General features: G+C 37.7%; 1 protein-coding gene across 2 annotated transcripts in view; it reads left to right on the plus strand.

Moving 5' to 3' along the window:
• The window catches only part of NRG3 (neuregulin 3), a 367,735-nt gene extending 348,627 nt beyond the window's left edge, over positions 1-19,108 (plus strand). For both annotated transcript variants that reach the window (XM_032695055.1, XM_032695056.1), the window contains exons 7-9: positions 2,738-2,865; positions 10,479-10,649; positions 15,853-19,108. In XM_032695055.1, the coding sequence (XP_032550946.1) occupies positions 2,738-2,865; positions 10,479-10,649; positions 15,853-16,360 (807 nt within the window). In that variant the 3' untranslated portion in view covers positions 16,361-19,108. The remainder of the gene's footprint in view (positions 1-2,737; positions 2,866-10,478; positions 10,650-15,852) is intronic.
• Positions 19,109-20,913: the final 1,805 nt, after the last annotated feature.

The raw sequence follows: 20,913 nt of genomic DNA on the forward strand, positions 1-20,913 counted from the left end.
ATTCAGTAATTGTACATAATAGATGATTTTCTCCATGAAACCATGAAAAATTGAAAATTTGCAAAATACTTTTTTTAAGAGCTATCATTATTCTTTAATTTATTTAGCCATATGCACCAGTGTTTTTCAGTAATTGCTCAAACAAGCACAGATAATTAACCAAGAAGACAATAAAACCATTAAAAAACCCAAATAATACAGATAAGCTTTCAGTGATGCTGGAAACAGCCATTTGAAAGTGTTTCACAGCTTATTCTCCATCATGGCTGATTATTCAGGAGCTCACAACAGTCAGAGGTCTCCACAGAGCTCAGCCCAGGTGAGAACTGAGCTGTGGAAGCAGCAGGATGAGCTCTGCTGGGATATTTCTGGGGAATAATCCTGTCCTATACTTTTGGGGGCACTAACTGATACTGTTGTAAACTCTTCACAAAAATATGAAGGTATTTTTCTCCAGAAGGGATGTGGCACTTAAAACTAAGCTTAAGAGGGATTAACCCAACTGTGTTTAAACCTATTAAAATGTACAAATAATGTGATACATCCAAATATGTTGAATTACGTTGTTCAAATTCTCTGTATATTCACACCCTCAACTTAAAGTGTGATTTATATTTTCATTGTAATGAATGTTAAGGCTGTTACAGTAACTGTGTAATAACTGGTGTATCTGAAAATGGCATAAATGTTTAATTAGGGGCAAAAAATACCTTGAAAACAATGTGCCAGAGTGGTTCTTGGTGTTGGACCTTCAGTACAATTTGCTAATCAGCATCAGAGCAGCTTCTGGGGTCCAGGTTTTCCTCAGCTGTGATGACGAAAAACTCTGTGTACCACTGCTCCAGCCCACATCCACCTTAAATGTGGATGTAGTGAAAGGCACAGCTTATCTCTAATTGCTCTTCATAATTCACTTCATCCTCATGGTCTTATAAGGCATTCAGACCTTCAATTTTTTTTTCATGAACAAACTGAAAAAAGGACAGAAGTAGCTTCTTGGTACTAGCAGCTCATTCTTAACATAGCTCAAATTGATTTATTCAGGTCACAAATCAAAGCCAGTTTCATTTCTGCAGCTGGCAGGATAGCTATTAAAGTTTAAAGCCTTCACAGACCTTAAAAGTCATACTTCTGTCTGAATATTTTATCTACAACATTTACAAGTGACAACTAAGATCATGGTAACTGAAAGAAATGGGAGTGTAATATGCTGCTTCTTATTACTTCAGTTGTGTTTGCTTTATGTGTGTGGCAACATTTTGCACATTGCTGCTCTCGTACCTTTGCCTTTATGTATGTAAGCAGTGATTTTGGCCCTGTTTATGTGAATATTTCAACAGAAAGATGGAGAAGACCATTGGAGAAAAGTGTGAAGGTCTGTTACTTTATCCATAGAAATCGGTCATAAGAAGTCTGAGTAGATGGACTAAACATACATGTAACCCATTTTTAAAGGAGAATAATCTTCTGTGACTTTACTTTTTTATCTTGCTGAAGTCTACAAAAAGTGGGAATCAGATAATTCTGTATTTTTAAGGAGTTATTTGTCTTTTGTTAGACAAAATAATTATGAAGAACTGTATTTTGAAAGAATTCTTACTACCTTCTCCGTGAATTTTTGGGCTATTTTATATGCCATAATATGGCATTTTTTAGCACTGCAATTTTTTCTATTATTTTGACTACTTTAATTTCTGTTTCTTTATAAAATATGTAATCATGTAATAGCTTCCTCAATACCAATTTATTGTGAAGATAACATAGATATCTAGGTATCTGAAAATACAATCTCAGTACAGAAAGGAAAGCAGAGCAATTAGTTTTAGTGCAGGTCCTTGTAATGCAGTGTAAAAAATCTGCAGAGTGATGTATTTTTAATGCCTAAATGGAAATGTGGGTTAACCTCTCATATCTCTGAGATATTGCCCAGTAACCGCTAAGAGCATGAATTCTTACAAGCCCAAGTGCAGCTTTTTCTATACTTTTACTTTCTGGCTCCATTTAGGATCAGAGACTCTTCTTCTTTTTTTTTTTATTTTTATTTTTTTATGAAATTTCAGTTGAATCACAAAGCAAGAAGAAAAAAATTTGTTCTTGTTCATGTCTGGTGTCTGCTTTTGCAGACCTTTGTGTCTCAGTATGTGCCCAGAGACTGCCCTACACCTACACCTGTCACAGGAAGAATTATGTTTACACTGTTCTTACAAGCACGAATACTCCCAGGTCAAAAGCTTCAGACCTGTTCAGAAGAAGATATCTGGCTCTGCAGATAGGATTCAAATATTTTTCATGCTTATCTGATGACACAGTTTGGTTTTCATCGTTGTACATGCTGATGAATGCAGTGTTTGACTGAAATCACCAAAGGACCCAAGAAGTTGCTGACTGTCCTCCGAGATGTGTTTTGTGATCTCAGTCTCTGCGTGGAGAAGCACAGAAACAGGCATTTAGTCAAAGGGATCAGTGTTCCTTATCATTATGGGCAGATCAGTCCGTAATTTTGCTGCTAATGCAGATATCAGCATTTTGATGTGGAGAACATAATGGGGATAATGAGTACTGGTACTTTCCGCTGTGTAAACAGTACTAAATGAATGTATTACTTTCAATCCCTAATTTTGATTTAAAATTGCATTAGAGCACTTCTTACCCCGTTCTAATATGAATTCAGATGGAATAGCATCAACAGTGTACTTTGTCTTTTGAGTATTAATTAAGTTTATTCTCTCTGCTACAGTATTCAAAACCAGACAGGCATCCGGGGCCTATTCTGCACAAGGTTATGGAGTCTAGTTTTTCAGGCCCTCAGTCTTTCCCAGAGGCCTTGTCTCCTGACAGAGGAACTCAGCCCATCAAGCAACACAGGTGAGCAAATGGCTGTCTGGTGAGAGATTTGCTGGCTGCCGAGGGATGTCACTGAGCTGGTGATACGTGGGCAGGATTGTTGTGCGCTGGAACTGGGTGAGGTGCTGACTGGTGTGGTACCAGCAGAGCCTCAGCCCGCTTATTAAGCAGATGTCCAAGCATTTTCATAGCTGCAGACATAAAAGGTAATAGCAATGCTTACTAACTTCATCTGTGTTTTGTGGAAGTCCTGGAGGAAGCGTTTAAAGACACCATTGGAGCTGCAGACACAGACCAGTGAATGAAACAGCTGTAGTATGAGAAACCATTAAAAACAAGACTTTCCTTATCAATATCTGTGAAGTTAATGGCTCATTTGCTGCAGAAAGACTTGGTTCTAAACTTCCAGCCTTTTTTACTATTTTTTTTAAACAAATGATACTTGAAATGAATAATGGCTTATTTATGAAAACATGGTGGCCTTTGAAAACTAGGCTTAAAAAAGTTTGGATGATTGTTTCTAAGAGGAAGAAAAAGAGGAATGTCACCCACCCCTGCATAGCATTCAGATTAGAATTATCCTTATAGCCTTTTTGGATGAGGAGGAGTGCAGGTGCTTCACTGCAGGACTAGAAACCAAACTGGTGTCTGGTATAAGCAATAATGTTGGTCAGATGGCAATGATTACATCTGGTCCGGTGCACACAGAAAGAGAAAAAAGGCTGCAAAAAAATGAGTCTGGAATTTTTTCAGCTAGATAATCTGGAGGGAAAGACTTGTTTTTTAAAAGAATAATTTTTTTAAATTATTTCAAAAAAAAAGTCTCAGATTGCATGAGGTTATGATCTGGCTAGTATATGCTGCATTTTTCATTGCAGTGTCCCAGCCAGCTACATGTTCTTTTTCATTTGAATGAATAATTTACCTAACCTACAAAGTGCAGTATGTGAGCCAGAAAGGGATATTTAGGTCCTGTCTGCTTTTACCTTACTTAAGCCTTTAATTTGGCATGAATTTCTTAGGTCTTATTCCTTATTACACAGAGATTTTCAAAATATGCTTAATAATTTTATTTAACATAGATATGAACTATGGGACTGTGGCCTAGAATGCTTTCCACAGAAGTTCTGAGTAGAATTTTATTGCCATTTAGTCACAAGGTGAAGCTTAGAAAAAACACAGTGACGTTCCCTTACCTTTAATAGTATGATGGCAATATCCAAGTTTGATATGTCTTTACTTCAGAACTAATTTAAGTGGAATGACTAGTTAATTTATAAAAAAATCTTTTCCAGTTTTATAATTTAAGATTTATTATACAAGACCCTTGCTTTATGAAACATGCAACAGACTTGAACATCTAAGACTTATGAGATTGTCTTCAATCTATGCACCATGTGACAGCTTCATATTTTAGTTTCTAAATAGTATTCAGTATGGACAAATGGTCAATGTGGCCAAATGAGGAAACTTTTTTACAGAATTATGTTTTATCCTAAATATCCCTTCATTCCATTCCAAACGTGACATGAGCCTGGAAAAATTATAACAGCTCTGCAGGTTCTCTCTTTTATGCTGTCATTAAATTACATTGTTGTTTTATTTCTGCTTGCTAAGAAAATGTTTAGTTCTGCATCCAGACCTCTTTTCTCTGCTGGTGTTTTCAAGGACACAAATGGTGGGTTATCATTTCTTAAAATCAGGAGCTGGCTGTTTCCAGTTCCTAAAACTAATACAATTTTTGCCTGACAGTAAGACTATCAACTTAGGGAATCACTTGGAGTTGCTGAAATGTGACTGACAGAAATAATTTTTCATTCAGATTAGTAGATAACAGCAATTTTCTATTTCTACCAACCTCAGCTGCATGCAAAGAATTAATGCAGAGGTTAAATTGAAAACTGAAATTTAATCTCCAGAAATATTTTCCCTGTATTATTATTAACCTCCTAAAATATTTTGCCTGTATTATGCACTGATATAACAGTAGAAGAATGTTACATCATCTGCTTGCATATGTAAAATAACTCTTCATACTGTCAGAATTCAAAATTAACAAGTGTGTTCAATCAGTAAACTTCCTGTAAAGTGTACAATTTACTCAGAAATTCATCTTAGATTATCTGTTGATTTAGGTAAGAAGAAAACCCATACTGTCTTATTTTCTAATAGACAGAAACAAATTAGAGTTTTGTCAATTATAGAATTGAGTTGGGATCCCTTTGAATAGCAGTTTTCTTGGTAATTAGTCATCCTGACTTTCATTCATTGATTCAGTCATCATTGATTTTAGAGGGATTCATTTCAGAGAATAACATGATGAAAGCCAAATGCAGATGCTTTCAGCCTGGAGCAGTTGTATTGTCTTACAAAAACACCAAAATAGGATAAACTTACTCTAAAATTAAAAATAATTTGTGTTTTCATTTTTAATGAACTTTTAACACCACAAAAAACCATGCTAAAAAGAATTTTTTTCATTTGGCAAGGATTTTATCTATATGCTTCCAATATAATTGATTCAGTTTAAATTAAAAAAAAATAGTAAATTTAACTTATTCTGTAAATAAGGCTATTGAATTTCAAAGAAGTAGTAATGATAAACTAAAGCAACTAAGAATGAAAAGGCAGAGGAAGCCTGAAAAGAAGAAAGCATAAGGAATATGTATTTTCCCAAAGAAAGAACATAGTTTTCTGCAGAAATATACTAAAAGTAATGTCTAAAAGGAATAGGGTGTATGGAAAGAAACAAACCATATCACAGAGGGCAAGAAGTCATGCTTGAAGTGAACATTTCCATGACTCATTGAGAGTTAAGAATTAGTGGTAATACTGAAGCAATCAATTGTTCCTACTGTGAAGAAAAAAAAACCAAACAGCACTATACAGGAAAAAGGAAAGCTGATGGTGGGACAAAAATAATATATGAAGCTGTTAGGGCAATCCTGAATTAATATATTTCATTTTTTTTAAGTTAGAATGGTTATTTGAGGACAGAGGCAGAATGGGAATAGAATCAGATGTATGAAAATAGACATTACTGCAGTCAAAGTGGAAGTAAAATGTGGAAATCAAAGCTTTCAAGTCGAGTTGGTTTGGTTAATCCTGATCAAAGAAATCTGGAAGGAGAACCAGCTCATGAAATTTCAAGTCTAGTAGCAAAATCTGTAAAAATGGGAGCTGTAACATATGATGATGGAATAGCAAGTGTCACATATTTAGGAGTATGGAAAATTTATTGAAGTAACTGAGGGCCAATTATGTTGAATTAGACTAGTCAAGGCTTTAGGACAAATGTGGGGGAAGCAGATTCTTGGAGGATATATAAAAAAGGCTGAAAAATAGTTACTAGTTTACCGGCAGCAGCTCCTGCAACACATCACTGATGACTTTCTTTGTATTTGGTGTAGGTGAGCTCGATGTCCACACAGCCTCAGTCACTCTTGTCACGTATGTCTAATGCCTTTAATGGGAGAAAGCAGGGAGAGACAGAAAAACTATAATGTGGATACACAGAGGTGTTTAAGAGGAGATAGTGAGGAGTTATGTTGAAAAGGAACTCAAGGAACTAGTTAATGTTGGGGGCAAGCTTTGTTTAATGTTCTTCTGCGTGACTTTGGCACAAAAAGAATTGGAACATCCTGAAAAAATTAGTTAAGAATCACAGACTCAGTACAGATAAAGATTTAGATATAAGGAGTGAATGGCATAACTTTAAAGGATGGCTAACAGGGGTGGATTGAAGTTCAGCTGTACTAAATACAAGGTCAGGCATTTGGGAACTAGTAATAAAATTTAAGAAACAAATGAGGTAGAAAGGTTTCAGTATATACTACTTGGTTAAAGGATAACTAAGTCACGAAGTGATGCAGCAGTGCAAAAGGTATATGGGATGAGAGGAAGTATTAATTACAGCATTTTTGTCAGAAAGATTAATACCACTTCATGAGATACTGTTGTCACTTCATTTGTATATAGCATGAGAATGTACCACTGGTTAAAATGGCCCCCTGATTATTATGGACTCAAATTGCATTCATGAGCTGATATGAGGAGTCAGTGATCCATGTTCTGTGGAAAGTGTTAGACTGACACTGTCTTGTGTCAGTATTCAGTTCAGGAGACTGGAAGGAGTGTATGACTGCTGCTTATAAATACATCTCAAAAAGGATAACAAGGAGTTAAAGACCTATTCAAAGTGAAGGAGTATGGTGGCACATATGACAGTTGTATATTTGTCAGAAATAACTTTAAAACTTCCTTTTAGTTTACAGTTTTCATTATAGAACAACTTTTTGTGGTGGTATCCAGCATATCATTGTAGTTTTAGGATGGATGTTGATCAATACACTACAGGGAGTATACGATGAAGTTATGGCAGATGATTAAACTCAGTGCCACTGAGATACCTTGAATGCTCTGTTTCCTTTTCCTGTTGTATCTCTCACAAGGGTGGTGACCAGATGATACAGGTAGCTTTGAAGGATTTATGTAGAGTTCCAGAGTCCAGAATTAGCCCCTACACATGCTGTTCCTGAATACAAGCATATATAATGGAATCAGCAATGCTTACATTTCAGAAATGATTTGTAGATATAGGCTGGCTGCTGGAAAGCACCTCTTTTTAAGGTTTTTCATGTTCTGTTGGCAAATTTACATCTTATTGTGTTCATAATGTGATGTAAAATCAATTGTGTTTAGTAATTAACTAAAATGTAGTACAAGAAGATTCACAGAGTTACTGTAAAAACACTGCTGGTCTTCTCTTCATGAATACAGTTAACTGCACTTGGGAGTTGTGTATGTGCCTCGACAGGAGAATACTCCACCTGCAGGAACAGACTTTGTTCCCACTCGGTTGCTCAACCTAAAAGAAAATTTTCACTGAAAGCAACTTGCAACAATGAATTCCAAGTTCTTAATTAAGTGTGTTTTTCAAACCATTAATTCATCAGAATTATATTTCACCTTGGTTTATGCATCACTTGTGAACCAGTTCATGCATATTCTGATTTTTTTTATTCTGGAGTAATTGATTAATAGATTCTAAGGACATATCTGCTACAGCTTTATGTATTGGTCTAAATTATTGAATGGCTCAGTTATGTGGGCTGATTTCTTTTACCCAGTTAGAGTGGAGTGCAGGGAGGAAGAAACCATAATGATGGCTAAAGGACAATAAAGTCCATGAAGAAATCTGAAAGGCACTGTTTGCCTGAGAGGGAGGAAATCTTTGTGTGAGCAATAGAGCAGAAGTCTGAGAGGGATTGTATTAACACTTTTAGAGGAAGATGTTGCTGATGTTCGGATCAGTTTTGTGAGAAAGGAAGAGCTTTGTTATGCTGGAGTTACCTTTTCATAGAACTTTTAACAGAAATTGTTACTGTCTTTGGTGCTTGAAGAAATGAGTTATCCTGCAGCTTACAGCTGCACTGTCTGTAAGTATTTCCTGGTCGTTAGTGAATTTGTCTTGTCCATGACCACAAATGATTTTCATTTATTTTTCCCCCCCCTTTTTTTTTTTTCTGTCAGAAATGTTGAAAGCATAAGAACCTCCCATTGGTAACAAATTGGTTGCTTCAACACTGTCACTGCTGGAAGCGCTGTGGTTGCAGGACAGTGTTGGCATGTGCCAGATCCCTTCAATCTGACCAGCACACACACCCCTTTAACAGCCTGTGGCATCTAGTGCTCCACGGAGCAGTGAGACTTTCAGTGCAAACTGAAGTCCAGATAAGTCATTTCTCTGCATCTTTGCTGCAGTTTATAGTTTTTACCTCAGGTATACCTGTATGTGTTGAAATTACGTCTATTACAAATGAGGAGCTTTTGTGAATTTGCATGTGCATATTATTACATAGGAGACTGTGTGCTCTCATCTAGCAAGGAGGATGCACAAGGGCATCAAATCAACCACAATTAAAAATTTAAAATTTCTAGTTTCAAATATTTGTAATCAGTCTAAAGTCTGATAACTTAATCAGTTTTTTTACTTGTCTGGAACATTGATGAATGTGCTTCAGTTAGTAAACAACCCTGACTTTCCTTATCCATCACAAATTATTCATTCAGCTGCATCTTTTGAGATCCTCTGCTGTAATAATCTGAGACTCTTCTGAGCAGAACTGGTCAATTATTTTGTGTTGTGGTGGTGTTACTTTACAGAATATGAACTGTAACTCACAACTTGAACTCAGTCTTCAGAACTGAAAGGCCAGTATTTCATTTTTTAAAAAAGTTTTTTCACAGCCTCCTTAGTAGCGAAGGAAAAATATATTTAAGGAAGCATCAAAAACCCTGGAGGGAATGCTATTGCTGTGGGTTATTGATCTTTTCAGTTAAAAAGCAATAGAAAAATAAAGGTGTGGAAGAAAACAGAGCCAAGGCTGTGATGGAACACTGCTAGCTTGAGCAGTAGGATAAGAGACCATTGAATTTATTTCTTATTTTAACTTTGGACAAAAAAGGTTGGTTTTAATTTGTCCAAGATCCCACTAGTTAAAAAATGCAAATTATTTTTAAGTCATACTATAATAGGAAAAAAAGAAGCAAACTTATCAAAAGTCTTTTGCATTGCTGAATTTTATCAAAAGTTTGAATTATTCACATAGCCAAAAATAGTGACTTGTAAAAGGCATCTACAAAACCTATCTTAAGTTATCATTAAAGATGTAACAGAATATTAGGTAACACAGGCATTTCTGAGACCCAGAAGATGCCAAGAGAAGTAGGAATAGCTGGAAAATGAATAGCCAGTCACACCATGCAGTACTGTGACCTGTTAACATTAATAGGTTATACCTTGTCTTACTTCTGTGTTCTCATATTTTTGATTTAGTAAAAGCTAAATTTATGGTTTGCATACCAAAACTGTGGATTCTTGATACTTTTTAATTCTTGCATGAGATGAAAAAAATTCCGTTCTCCTTCCAAAACACCAGAAAAATGTTTACAAAAGCAGTTTTCTGAAATAAGTATGAAACTACTACTTGTTTTTATCAAATTGAAGTTTATATTAAATCACATAAAGTAACAACGCAGCATTGTATACAAACAGGAAAGCAATCTGTATATGAAACAAGAATAAAACAATGTAGAAATCTTGTTCAAAGTGGAGGAAGCTTGTCTTAGATGGCTTCTTCAAGCTGCAGTTCATAAGCTTCACTTATATTGTTCACTTATACTTTTTTTCTCAATTTAATGTTATATCAGGAAGCAGCACATAGGCTGTAATGGGCTCTCAGTTTCAGATCTGATTTTGAATTCAGCTGTGGGTATGATGGAGCTGTGCTGTTTGTTTATACTGTCTGAGGAGTCAACTCTATGTAGTGAGATTATGATATGCAGCATGGAAAAAAGAAGCATCCTTCATCAAGTGCAAGAAAACATTTAATACACTGGGCAATTATTTTCATTCTGAGAAGAGAGGTGATGTATTAAATACAGCATAAACAACGGCTAATGGTGGATTATAGTATTATATTTCCATAGAGAATTTCTACTGACATCATAGACCGCCACAGCAAAGTTTATGAGAACAGTAATCCATGTGTTATTAATCCTGAACCTTTACTTTGCAGAATTTTATGCTGTTGCTGTGATAATTTTTACTGTACTCTTGGTGTTGTTCCTAGAAGTCTCTCTTCATGCTGCAGCCCAGGACAGAAAAGTGGGATGCTACATAGAAATGCCTTTCGGAGGACTCCTCCCTTGCCTCGGGGTAGGTTCAATGGAATTACAGGACCAGCATATCAACAGCTAGAAGAGTCAAGGATCACAGACCAGGACACAATACCTTGTCACGGGTAAGTAACAGTATAACTGAGCTGAGCCTGTTTGTGAGTGGCTGCTGTTGGGAGGTTAATATGCTTTGCCATGTTCCAACTTTGTTGTAGTATACTGTGGATCCAGGTTTTATACTGCTGAAAGCAGAAGAATGTTTTCTGCATACTGGCTCTTTGAAGGTAATATGTTTTTGTTTGGCTGGCTGCTTTTTTTAAGCATTTCAAAGGCTGTAGAGAGAGGGATCAGAACAAACTGTAAGTGACTGGCAACATTGCTCCTTATAACTGCTTTTTCTAGCAGTGCCGTGATGTTCTAGTAATTTATGGATAGCATTTTTTTCTTCCATTAATCAGCACCGGGCAAATAAGAGAATTAAGAAGTTCAACTTTCTTGGGTTTTTTTAATAAATCAATGTACATTGTGAAGTTTGTTTTCGATAGACTGAAGACCAATCACTTCATGCAGGTTTGTCTTTGAAAAAACATTCCACTATTTTTTTTCCTTTTTTTAATTCAGTTTGTTAGAACATTGACTGTGAACTCCAGCTGTACATAAAGTCTGAATTTCAGAAGTGCTCCTGAGCACCTACAGTTGCCTTTGAAGTCTTTTACAATTGCTGAGATATTTTGCATAATATTTACATATCCCTATAGATTTCCAAAGACTTTCCAGGATCATTACAAGCATATCATATATATAAAAGTAGGAGTGATATCTGGAATAGAATGAAAAACCCACCAGTTTCATCTGTACACCTGTAAGTCACAGTGAAGAATTACACTATGAGAAGGGAGCTGCAGGGTTTTGTGTCATAACTGGCTTTATGAAGTGCAGAACTGAGGTCACCCACGTGTTATATTTTCCTTAAGGACGAAAGGAGCTGTTATCACTAACCACTCTGATCTCCTGGGAAATGACAGCCACAACATTGTTACATGTGTGTATGTGGTTGTCATCACATGTGTAGGCACCTATCCTCCAGTGCTGCCCTTGGCTCACTGTTTTGTGGCTGAATCTACCTAAGAAAGCTAGCCACAGTAATTAGGAAAGACAGACCAAGAGCAGGGCTTACCTGGGAAGGGGGAAAGCAAAGCAGCAAAAGGTTTGTGTATTTGGTGCCTTCTTTTAAATAAGTTTGACTCACACTTCTGTCATTGTTACTATTTGCTTCTTCTGAGAAAAAAATTGTTTATTACCTCTTGCAGTAAATGTATTATTGTTCATTTGTATGATAATGTGTGTATAATTCCTTGTGAAAATTGTTACTGAAATTGTAACCCTTCCTGAAAGGAACAGGCTGACAGCCTTCCCTCTCCAGCAGACATGTCTTGTAACATGGGCTCTGGGGAGTGCTGTAGTCTCCTCCTAGAGAGAGGTGAGGTACGAAACAGCAAAGCTGTAGGTAGTTGTATTTTACTCTTTTCTAGGAAACCAGTGTGTGACATTACAAGTATCATCTTGTACTAGTCTGTATTTTAAATTTTCAGTCCTGCCAAAGTTTGATATTGGGACAAGCCTGTGATCTTCTGACCTCAGTCTGCTCAGCACTTCATGCCTATTTTGTGCACTAAGGATGTTTAGCATCTAAATATCTGCTGGTTTCAGTGTTGGTATTCTCGTTGGATTTCCAGCCCAAATAAAAAGTTCCCTTGTCCTTTGCAGAAGTTACGCTGCTTCCTTTCTTCTCCTTTAAACCTCCATCTTTCCTTATAGGAATGCACAAATCAAAGTGGTTTATCTCCCTTAATTCTCTGGGCATTCTGAACTTTGTCCATCAGCAGTTCTGGCTGAAGTTTAGTCAGATTTTGTATGTTTATACTTGATAGAAAAGAGGATAATTTAGCTGATAGTGTTTGTTCCTCCTGCAAAAGTGCTTCTCTTCACATCCCACATTGAGAGGAAAGCTTTTGCTGCCTTCAAAAAGCACCAAATCGTGATATTTGCAACACGATCTAATATTGTTTGAGTCAAATACAGGTAATATCAGTTATTTATTCAGTGTATTACTTGAAAGAGTAGAAAAACCTGCTTGAAATGAGTGGCTTAAAGAAGTCACCTCCGTTTCAGTCACGTCTCAGGCAGGTTCCAGAGTTCACATGCAGTAAAGTGGACAGTGGTTTGATCCTCAGCAGTCAGGGACCCAGCAGGAAGGGTCAGCAGCAGCACCTTACAGCCCGTGAGGGTGTACATTTATAGACAGAAATGTGTTCCTGTATACAGGACCCAGTGTGTCATGTCTACAGGTAGAAAATGGGGTGTATGAATATAAGTATATATAAGTGCTTACAAGGCTGAACCAAAGCTTGGCAGTGCCACTGGAATGATTCCCATTCATCTTAATGGACCTTGTCATCGGGCTCATACGCTGCACACCTTTAGCCACAGGGCTCAGAGCAAAGCTGTTGGGTCTAAAATAAATGCTAAATAACATCCATTTTGTATTTTAAGTTCCAGTCCCTTCTCTCTCTCTGTAATATCTATTTTTAAAGGGGCAGTAAAATTATTATGCTTCTTTCAGTTTCATTCTTTAATTTAGACTCAAACACTGTATAACATTACTGTTGAATATTTGTAAATGTTTGCTTTTCTTTTGTTGCTTGGGTTTAGGAGGAGGGTGGAGAGAGAGCTGCACTTTGAAACACATGCAGATGAATTAATTTATTCAGACAAAATAATTTTTCAGATAAAAAACCAGATATATTTCTTTGGAGGAACTTCTGGGAAAGTTAATGATAGGAAAATGTAATTAAGGTTCTGCAATTATAGTTCTGAGTCTCAGTCTATTGAAAACAGCAGCAGTCTGGTGTCACACATAGAAGCATGGATCAGTTTGTAATTAACCAAAAGCCGAGTCTCACATGGTTTAGATGTAATACCCCTTCTAGTTTAATACCTCACCTGTTGCATACAGTGTATGCACTTTAATTCAACCTCAGTCCCTCTTTGTAAGCCCTGTGAGCACAAGGCAGAAACATGTAATTCTGGCATAAAGTTGGTATGTTTAGCTGTATTTAAAAAAATATTGTGGAAATATGCCAGGCATTGCGTTACATGTTACTGCTGCTGCCAGTTAGTTTTCAAAATACGAAGAATAATTGAATCTCTGTTACAGAACTGGCAAATGTTACTGTTTTCTCACCAAATCCATTTTAATTCAGTCTTTTCTTGGTTTTGCTTATATATCATCCATATAAAACATCCATTGCATGTGAAATTCATTAAAAACATTCACTCCCTTTGTTTTCAGGGTGCAGCCCAGAATATATTTAGGGCCTGAATTACCAAAAAAGGGACTAATGCAACTGATGCGATCTCTCCAGCTATAGTCGTTTGAACAATTATATATAAGCAAAGGAAACAAGAATGGGCACAACCCAAAGGTCTGCACTGTTTTGTTTTCATTTATTTTTTTTTTAATTGTCCTCCCTCAGGAGTAATATCCCCGATCAGTATTTCATTCATGAGTCTTGAGAAGTATTCTAAAAAGCTCCTCCATGAATGGCTGCAGGTGCAAATGTAATTAACCAAAGCTGGCTCAGATATAATATGTAGCTGCATCTGTATAGTGTGGGCAGGAAAATCTAGCACATATCCAAAAAGGCTGTTTGCTCTATTATTCCCTGGAGTCCCACTTCCCAAAGCAGTATCTCTTTCCATCACATAGCAGCAAAGTTCACAACACCTCCTCCTTATCACAGAGCTCCCAGATGCATGTTCTGCTCTTTTGGGGATGCCTGGAGACCTCTGTACAGACCTTCACGTGTGCATGTGTACACATGAATATGTGTCAAGCACTTGTACAAACGCAGTGCCACCGTAGAGAAGTTAATTACAGGTCAGTGGCACTCTGCTGGAAATGAGCCTGAAGATATCTCCTGCTGCCTCCTGTCTGACACCTCGCAGGGAGGATGGGCCAAAGGAAGCCTTTCCAGTTAATTCCCATTGTGTGCTAATACTGCACTATGGCTGTTTCACGTGATTCAGTTTCTTTTCATTAGCTTTTTTTCTGCTCGTACCAAAAAGCAGCGAGGTACATATGAGTAGAAGGATATTCCTAGTGAGGTCCAGCAGGATTTTCAGAATAATACCCTTGAAGTCAGAGCACCTGCCTCCACACCAGATCTAAATGTTGCTGTCCTCATCTATGGATAAAACATGTTAGATTCACCATTAGCTTGCCTTATTAAACATTGATAAGCTGATAATAAATGAAGTATATTCTGGTACTGAGGTAATGTCTGTGGTCCTTAGTAATCATGACTAGTAGATGTAGTAACTCTTAGAGCACCGTATTTCTAGTAATACTACTTTCCGATGGGAAACATCTTTTTTTTTTTTCATTGTTTCCTTTATTTTATATTTAGTATACTTTCCATTTCTTTTTTTTTTTTAACTATTTTTTGTAAACAAAACATTTCCCTATCAGAATAATGACTTTGGCTTTGAAACAAAATGGAAATGCTGATAAATTTCACCAAGTTGCCTCACAATAAATAAAATCATGCTGTGAGATGTATTAGTGGAAGATAAAGGATTGGGGTTTTTTTAAACAGTATTACAATATCAAGAGAACACAGACATTTGCTCAAGCCTAATATATATTAACTTTATTTCCAGATGAAATCTAGTAAAACAAACCAGGCCAACATCCAACATTATGAGTAAAGACTATTGAAAAATAGACGTTTTTCAGAGGTACACTGCACTTAGATGCTCTGCTTGTTTGAAGGGGAGTACAATCATTTCTATGTAAACAAAGACTACACAGCCATGTGTGTTCAAAGTTCTTTTTATCTGCATCTTTTTTAAGTGTTTTCCTAAAATAACCATTTGACATTGAGAGTTCTGACATTGAAGAAAGTATCAATCCATTTCTGGATTCAGAAATGTAGGAATGGAATGTCAAATTTCATTTCAAAGCCAATTAATAATACATTATAACTTCTGAAATCTTTTAAAAAGGAATTTTCATTACTCTCATGTACTGGTGGGCAAAATGAGACTGAGGGAAAAGCAGTGGTTTGCCACTGGCAGATCTGAGAATCAAAAACGGTCACCAGAGCCTATTGTTTTCCCCAGGGCCCCACCACTGCCAAGTGCTCCTAGTGGGAGGGAAAAATCATGTGTATCCTTTCAGCACAGTTCACTAAACCTCAGTGTCCCTGCTGCCAGTTGCATCTGACCACTTGATGTAAAACGAAAACCTTTTTTTACTCTTTCCAGGTATTCATCCAGTGGTTTAAAAACTCCTCAGAATACTTCAATAAATATGCAACTGCCTTCAAGAGAGTCAACCCCATATTTTAATAACGTGGATCAGAAGGACTTGGTCGGCTATTCATCTTCAAGGGCCAACTCCGTTCCCATCATCCCGTCTGTGGGCTTGGACGAAGCCTGCATGCAAATGCAAAATGTTTCTGAAGTAACAGGCATCAAATGGTGCAAAAACTCCTATTCCGCTGAACTTGTCAATGTGAGTTCCCCTGTCAGTAATTGTCTTATAGCAGAACAACACGAAGTGAAAATATTGCTAGAAACTGTGCAGGAGCAGATCCGGATTCTGACGGACGCGAGGCGGTCGGAGGACTATGAACTGGCGAGCGTAGACGCAGAGAGCAGCGCGAGTGAAAACACGGCCTTTCTGCCCATGAGCCCCTTGGCCAAGTCGGAGCGAGAGGCGCAATTTGTCTTAAAAAATGAAACGCAAAGAGACTCAGTATTGACCAAGTGACTTTGTGTGGGGGTTGTGGGAGGGGAAATGAGAGATCTGTGCATTCGATGCTTTGCTAAACAGGAAGGGAGGAAGTTAAATACAAATTATTTATATGCATTAATTTAAGAGCATCTACTTAGAAGAAACCAAATAGTCAATCGCCCTCATATCATAGTGTTTTTTAACAAAATATTTTTTTAAGGGAAAAGTTCCAGGAGGGATGAAGCGTGCATCAGGTGCTTTCTAGGCAGGATTACACAGTTTCAGTTACAGAGGATTTTACCATGGTCCCGTTCAACTGTCCAAAGTCTTAGGCTATGCATCTTTTTTTCAGTGAAGTCCAAGACCATTCTTAGATGCATTTGTGGTTTCAGGGCAGTGCTGCAGCGAGCTACTGGCCAGGGATTCAGACCCTGGGGACCAAGTCCCGTGAGCCCAGCACAGGTCCAATCCCCTCTCCCCCTCTCCTCTTGATTCCAGGTTCATACCACAGAAACAGGCACACAGATTCCTCCTTCTGAGTTCTGGTACCTGCTGTGGAATGAGGACATCCCTAAACTGAACATATTCTTAACTCTCGACCTTAATTTGATGTGTCGGTCAGCCAAGAAAGTCAATGGAATCAGTTGGGAGCTTTGGGTTTTGCCAAGCGTGGAGAGGGATTGGGTTCTGTAGAGATTCAGTGGTCAGAAGCCGGTGGCTGCTCCATCTTCTGAGCTTTGCCTACCAGAGCTGCCTTGGTGGAGAGTTAGGAAGAGCAAGGGAAAATGCAGAAGTGTGTATTACAACAGGTGTGGTTTTGGTTTCTGATTTGGGTTTTTTTTGAGTGGCACCATAAACTCCGTTGTTCGTTAGCACCCCTAAACATTTCTAAACTTTTACACTTTGAAGGCATTTGTGAGCTCTCAAGGAGCACTTCTTGGTGTCTGTGTATATTTTTTTTTAACTTACCTTTTATCATGAGTTGTTCAGAGAAGAGTCAGGGAGATCCAGTATGATCAAAATCCAGCTGATAAGTGTTCACTATGCCTAATTTGTTCCTGCATTCAGTTCTCCAGTTACTTTAATTAATTATGGCTTAGGCTTGTGAACTTTAAAGTTTCAACCCTGCAGATGATTCAGTATGGACAGACCCGCAGGCATGCACAGATCTGAGTCTAATGGGGCTGTATAAGAGCAGATGGTTTCCACCAAGTCACTCCCTGCAGGGGATCAAGGTCTTAGAGAAGAAGTGTCATTACCTGGCTGCCATATCCCAGTCACATTAGAGCACTTTTTCCATTAGCTTTCTTTTTAGTCCCTCTCTCCCCCAGAAATTGTAACAAAATATGCCAATAGTGCAATGAATTGGGTTCGGTGACATATATTACCGGTTTTATTGGTATTAAAATATCTGCTTATTCTTGGAGGGAAAAGTCAACTATGATAAATAATTGCGAAATAGCCTTCCGTGGTTAATGTCAGAAGATTGATTAAAAAAACCCAGTATATACAGAATGTATTTAAACATTCCTTTGGAGCAAATTAATGGTTAAATTTATTAATGTGCCCCAGACTTTCTAGTTCACAAGTCTCAAGACTTCCCAAAATAGCACAATCGATCACGCTGTGCTGTTGTATGTTGAGTCAGAATAAAGCAATATTTTAACCTCTGTCAAGTAAATTTGGAAAAGAAATACTGAAGGTGTATGTCATTTTTTTTGTTAAGGCAGTAAAAAAAAATTAACAGTCTTCATTCAGCAAGTCTTATTTTGGGTTTCTTTTATGGTTTTGATTTCGGGGTTTCTTTTAAAGATAAAGTTGATGAAATTGTCTTGTTTACAGAACTTTCTATGGCTGTAATCTTTGCTGTGTGTTTTCAGTAGAAATATATTTGAGGGCAAACTGTTGTTCTGTGCCCCAGGATGGAGCCTGTCTTGTTTGGACTCCCTTCTGCAAAGACACAGAGCTTTTGTTGTATCAGTGAGGTGGATCGCCATGAGGTTTGGTCTCGCCCTGACGTTTTTCTGCCGTATGTTGTGGCTGGGCACAGTCTCACTGCGTGAACTGAGCTGACTGTGGTGGGTGTGGTCCCAAGCCCACACCAGATAAATCCTCTGAAAGACAGGGTGTATTAGGTGGGGCTCAGCTTTGCATCCCTACAATCATATGACTTTTCTGTTAACAGCGTTTACATCCCACCATCTGAGGGCATGAGCAAAGTGAGCTTGCTTCTGCCCTTAAGCCCTGTGAACATACCTGTAATATAAAAGCTGGTTACTATATAAAGCTCTGGTTCAACAATTTGTAAAGTATGATCACTATTAATAAATTTTTCACCATTAATTTCATCGAGATGGTCTCTCTGCTAAAATGTGCAGAATCCTGCCCAAATTGTTGTTTCAGAATTAAATCTTTTCAATCCAGACGTAAGACCTCCTCACCCCCAAATTCTTCCAAACTCTGCAGTTTCACCTCTGGCAACATAATGGAAACACACAACAAGATTTCAGTTGAAGAAAGAACCATATCATAAGCGATGCCTTTATGGAGTGAATGTGTTCACGCAGCACCCCCGAAAGACCCAGAAAGAAGGGACAAGCAATGTATTTAAGAGAATAAAATGTCTAACTGAATGACAGATGAAGATCTGAAATGGTGAGGATATCTTCGGTTCATGTTAGAGATGCGATCTTGTACTCAGCAAAGGATGTGTGACTGTTATATGTTAACTGTTCTATTCAGTTTTCAGCATGTTTGAATAGAGAGACGTTAATATTAACCATATGACAGACTAGTGTATTATTTGTTAAGAGTATTACTTCAGATCTTATTGAAACTGTCATTGTTTGCAGAGGAAAACAAAAAGGTTTGAAAACGTCAAACTAGGTAGCCTTAATGTTGTTTGTGTGGTTCTCTAACACAGCTGTTTTCCTCTGTGGACCTTCCTATTTTACAGTGAATGGGACAACATTTTCTCCGAGGTCTGACAACTCATTTTGTAAAGGATCCATAAGAAAGTGTACTGAAACAGTCGAAGTGGTAGGCCGAATATTGCTTTACTTCTGGTCCCATTGAACTCAGTGGATTGGAAGGGCTGTGAATCAGTGCAAAATGCAGTTCATTCCTAAATTTACATCTGTTCCCAGTCTTGGCAACAGTCTGTAATCCCTCTAGAAGAGGCTCTGAATTGAGTCATTTACCTGTGACACAGTTAAAAATTTTATCTGGCCTATGAAGTTCCAGGTGTAGCCTGGTGTGAAAATTTGCACATGTAGCATGGCATTCAAGCAAACTGGGCAAACAGCTGGCTAAATAAATTGAACTTTCTCTGAACTGAACAGAGAAAACCTATCTCCCTTCAGCGTAATCCTGTGGAGGAGAATTATGGGAGATGTATGTCCTGATTTTTTTTTCTTTTGTTTAGAACTTTTTCAAAAACAATCCAAAATATTCCTAAAAAGAACCCCAATAGAACAATCCCAGCATTTGAAATGGGAAATGTAGGTAAGTATGGGCACATTTCATAGTTTTAATCACTGAAAAACTCTTTGGTACCCCATGACCTAAAGCTTAAATGTTTTAATTTTTGCAGGATCACGTTTAGATCAACAAATGCTTCCGTGAAAAAAGAGCTGTTCAGAATGCTTTTGGTTTCTAGCCACCTAGCCACGGTCTCGGCTGGTGTAGTCAATACATATGACAGGGCATATTAATAGAGGATCACATCCCAAATCTGTACTACTGCAAGTCCAGTGTAGTGTGACAAAGCTTAGTAGTCTACCATATGATGTAAGCACTACTGCACTGATTTATGGAGCTACCTGCATTGTGCTTATGAAAATCACAGCGGTGTGTGAACACTCTCAGTGGAATACGGTGCGAGGTCCATTGGCTGAGTGATTGGTTTGTCAGGTCTCTCTGTCACAGGGGCTGAGTGGCCCTGGCCAGGCTCTAACAGCAGTGAACTTACCACCATGTGGCTAATTCCAAAGTCACTCATCAGAATCCTGCAGCTCCAGGTTTAAATTTTGAAAAAAGCAATGAGTTGGTGGCATGTGGTCATGACCAGGCGTGTGCTCGATATGCTCCTGAATGTTGAGTTAATTCATGTCTAGTTCTCATGTAAGTAGGGAGAAAATCTGGATTCCTTTTCCAAGTCATCCCCAGCTTCCCTTAGTCTAATTTTGGACATTACTTGAACATTTCTTACTCTTACAAGAAAGTCTGAAAATGAAAACCAAAGAAGAACTCTTTCAGAGTTCTAGCTGCAGTAAGTAAAATTGAAGCTTGAAGGAGCAGACCTGGAATAAAAACTGGTTTTGAAAGTGGTATTAATATCAATTGCCTTTCAATAAAACGGAATTTCCCTGTAAACCATTTACCACTTGGGAAAAGATGGGCAGAATGAGCTTATAAAGTGATTTATTATGTTGCCATGAATTTAAAATGCTCATCTCCCAGCCGATTGGAGAAAAGCAAATATTTAGGATAGATTTTTCAGCTTTTGTGATATTATTTTTTTTTTATTTTACTTCAGTAGCCCCACAGGTCAATGATCCATTATCTGTATTGTCTGTCCTCTTTTGTGG

The sequence above is a fragment of the Chiroxiphia lanceolata genome, chromosome 8, assembly GCF_009829145.1.
Source record: "Chiroxiphia lanceolata isolate bChiLan1 chromosome 8, bChiLan1.pri, whole genome shotgun sequence".
NCBI lineage: Eukaryota > Metazoa > Chordata > Aves > Passeriformes > Pipridae > Chiroxiphia > Chiroxiphia lanceolata.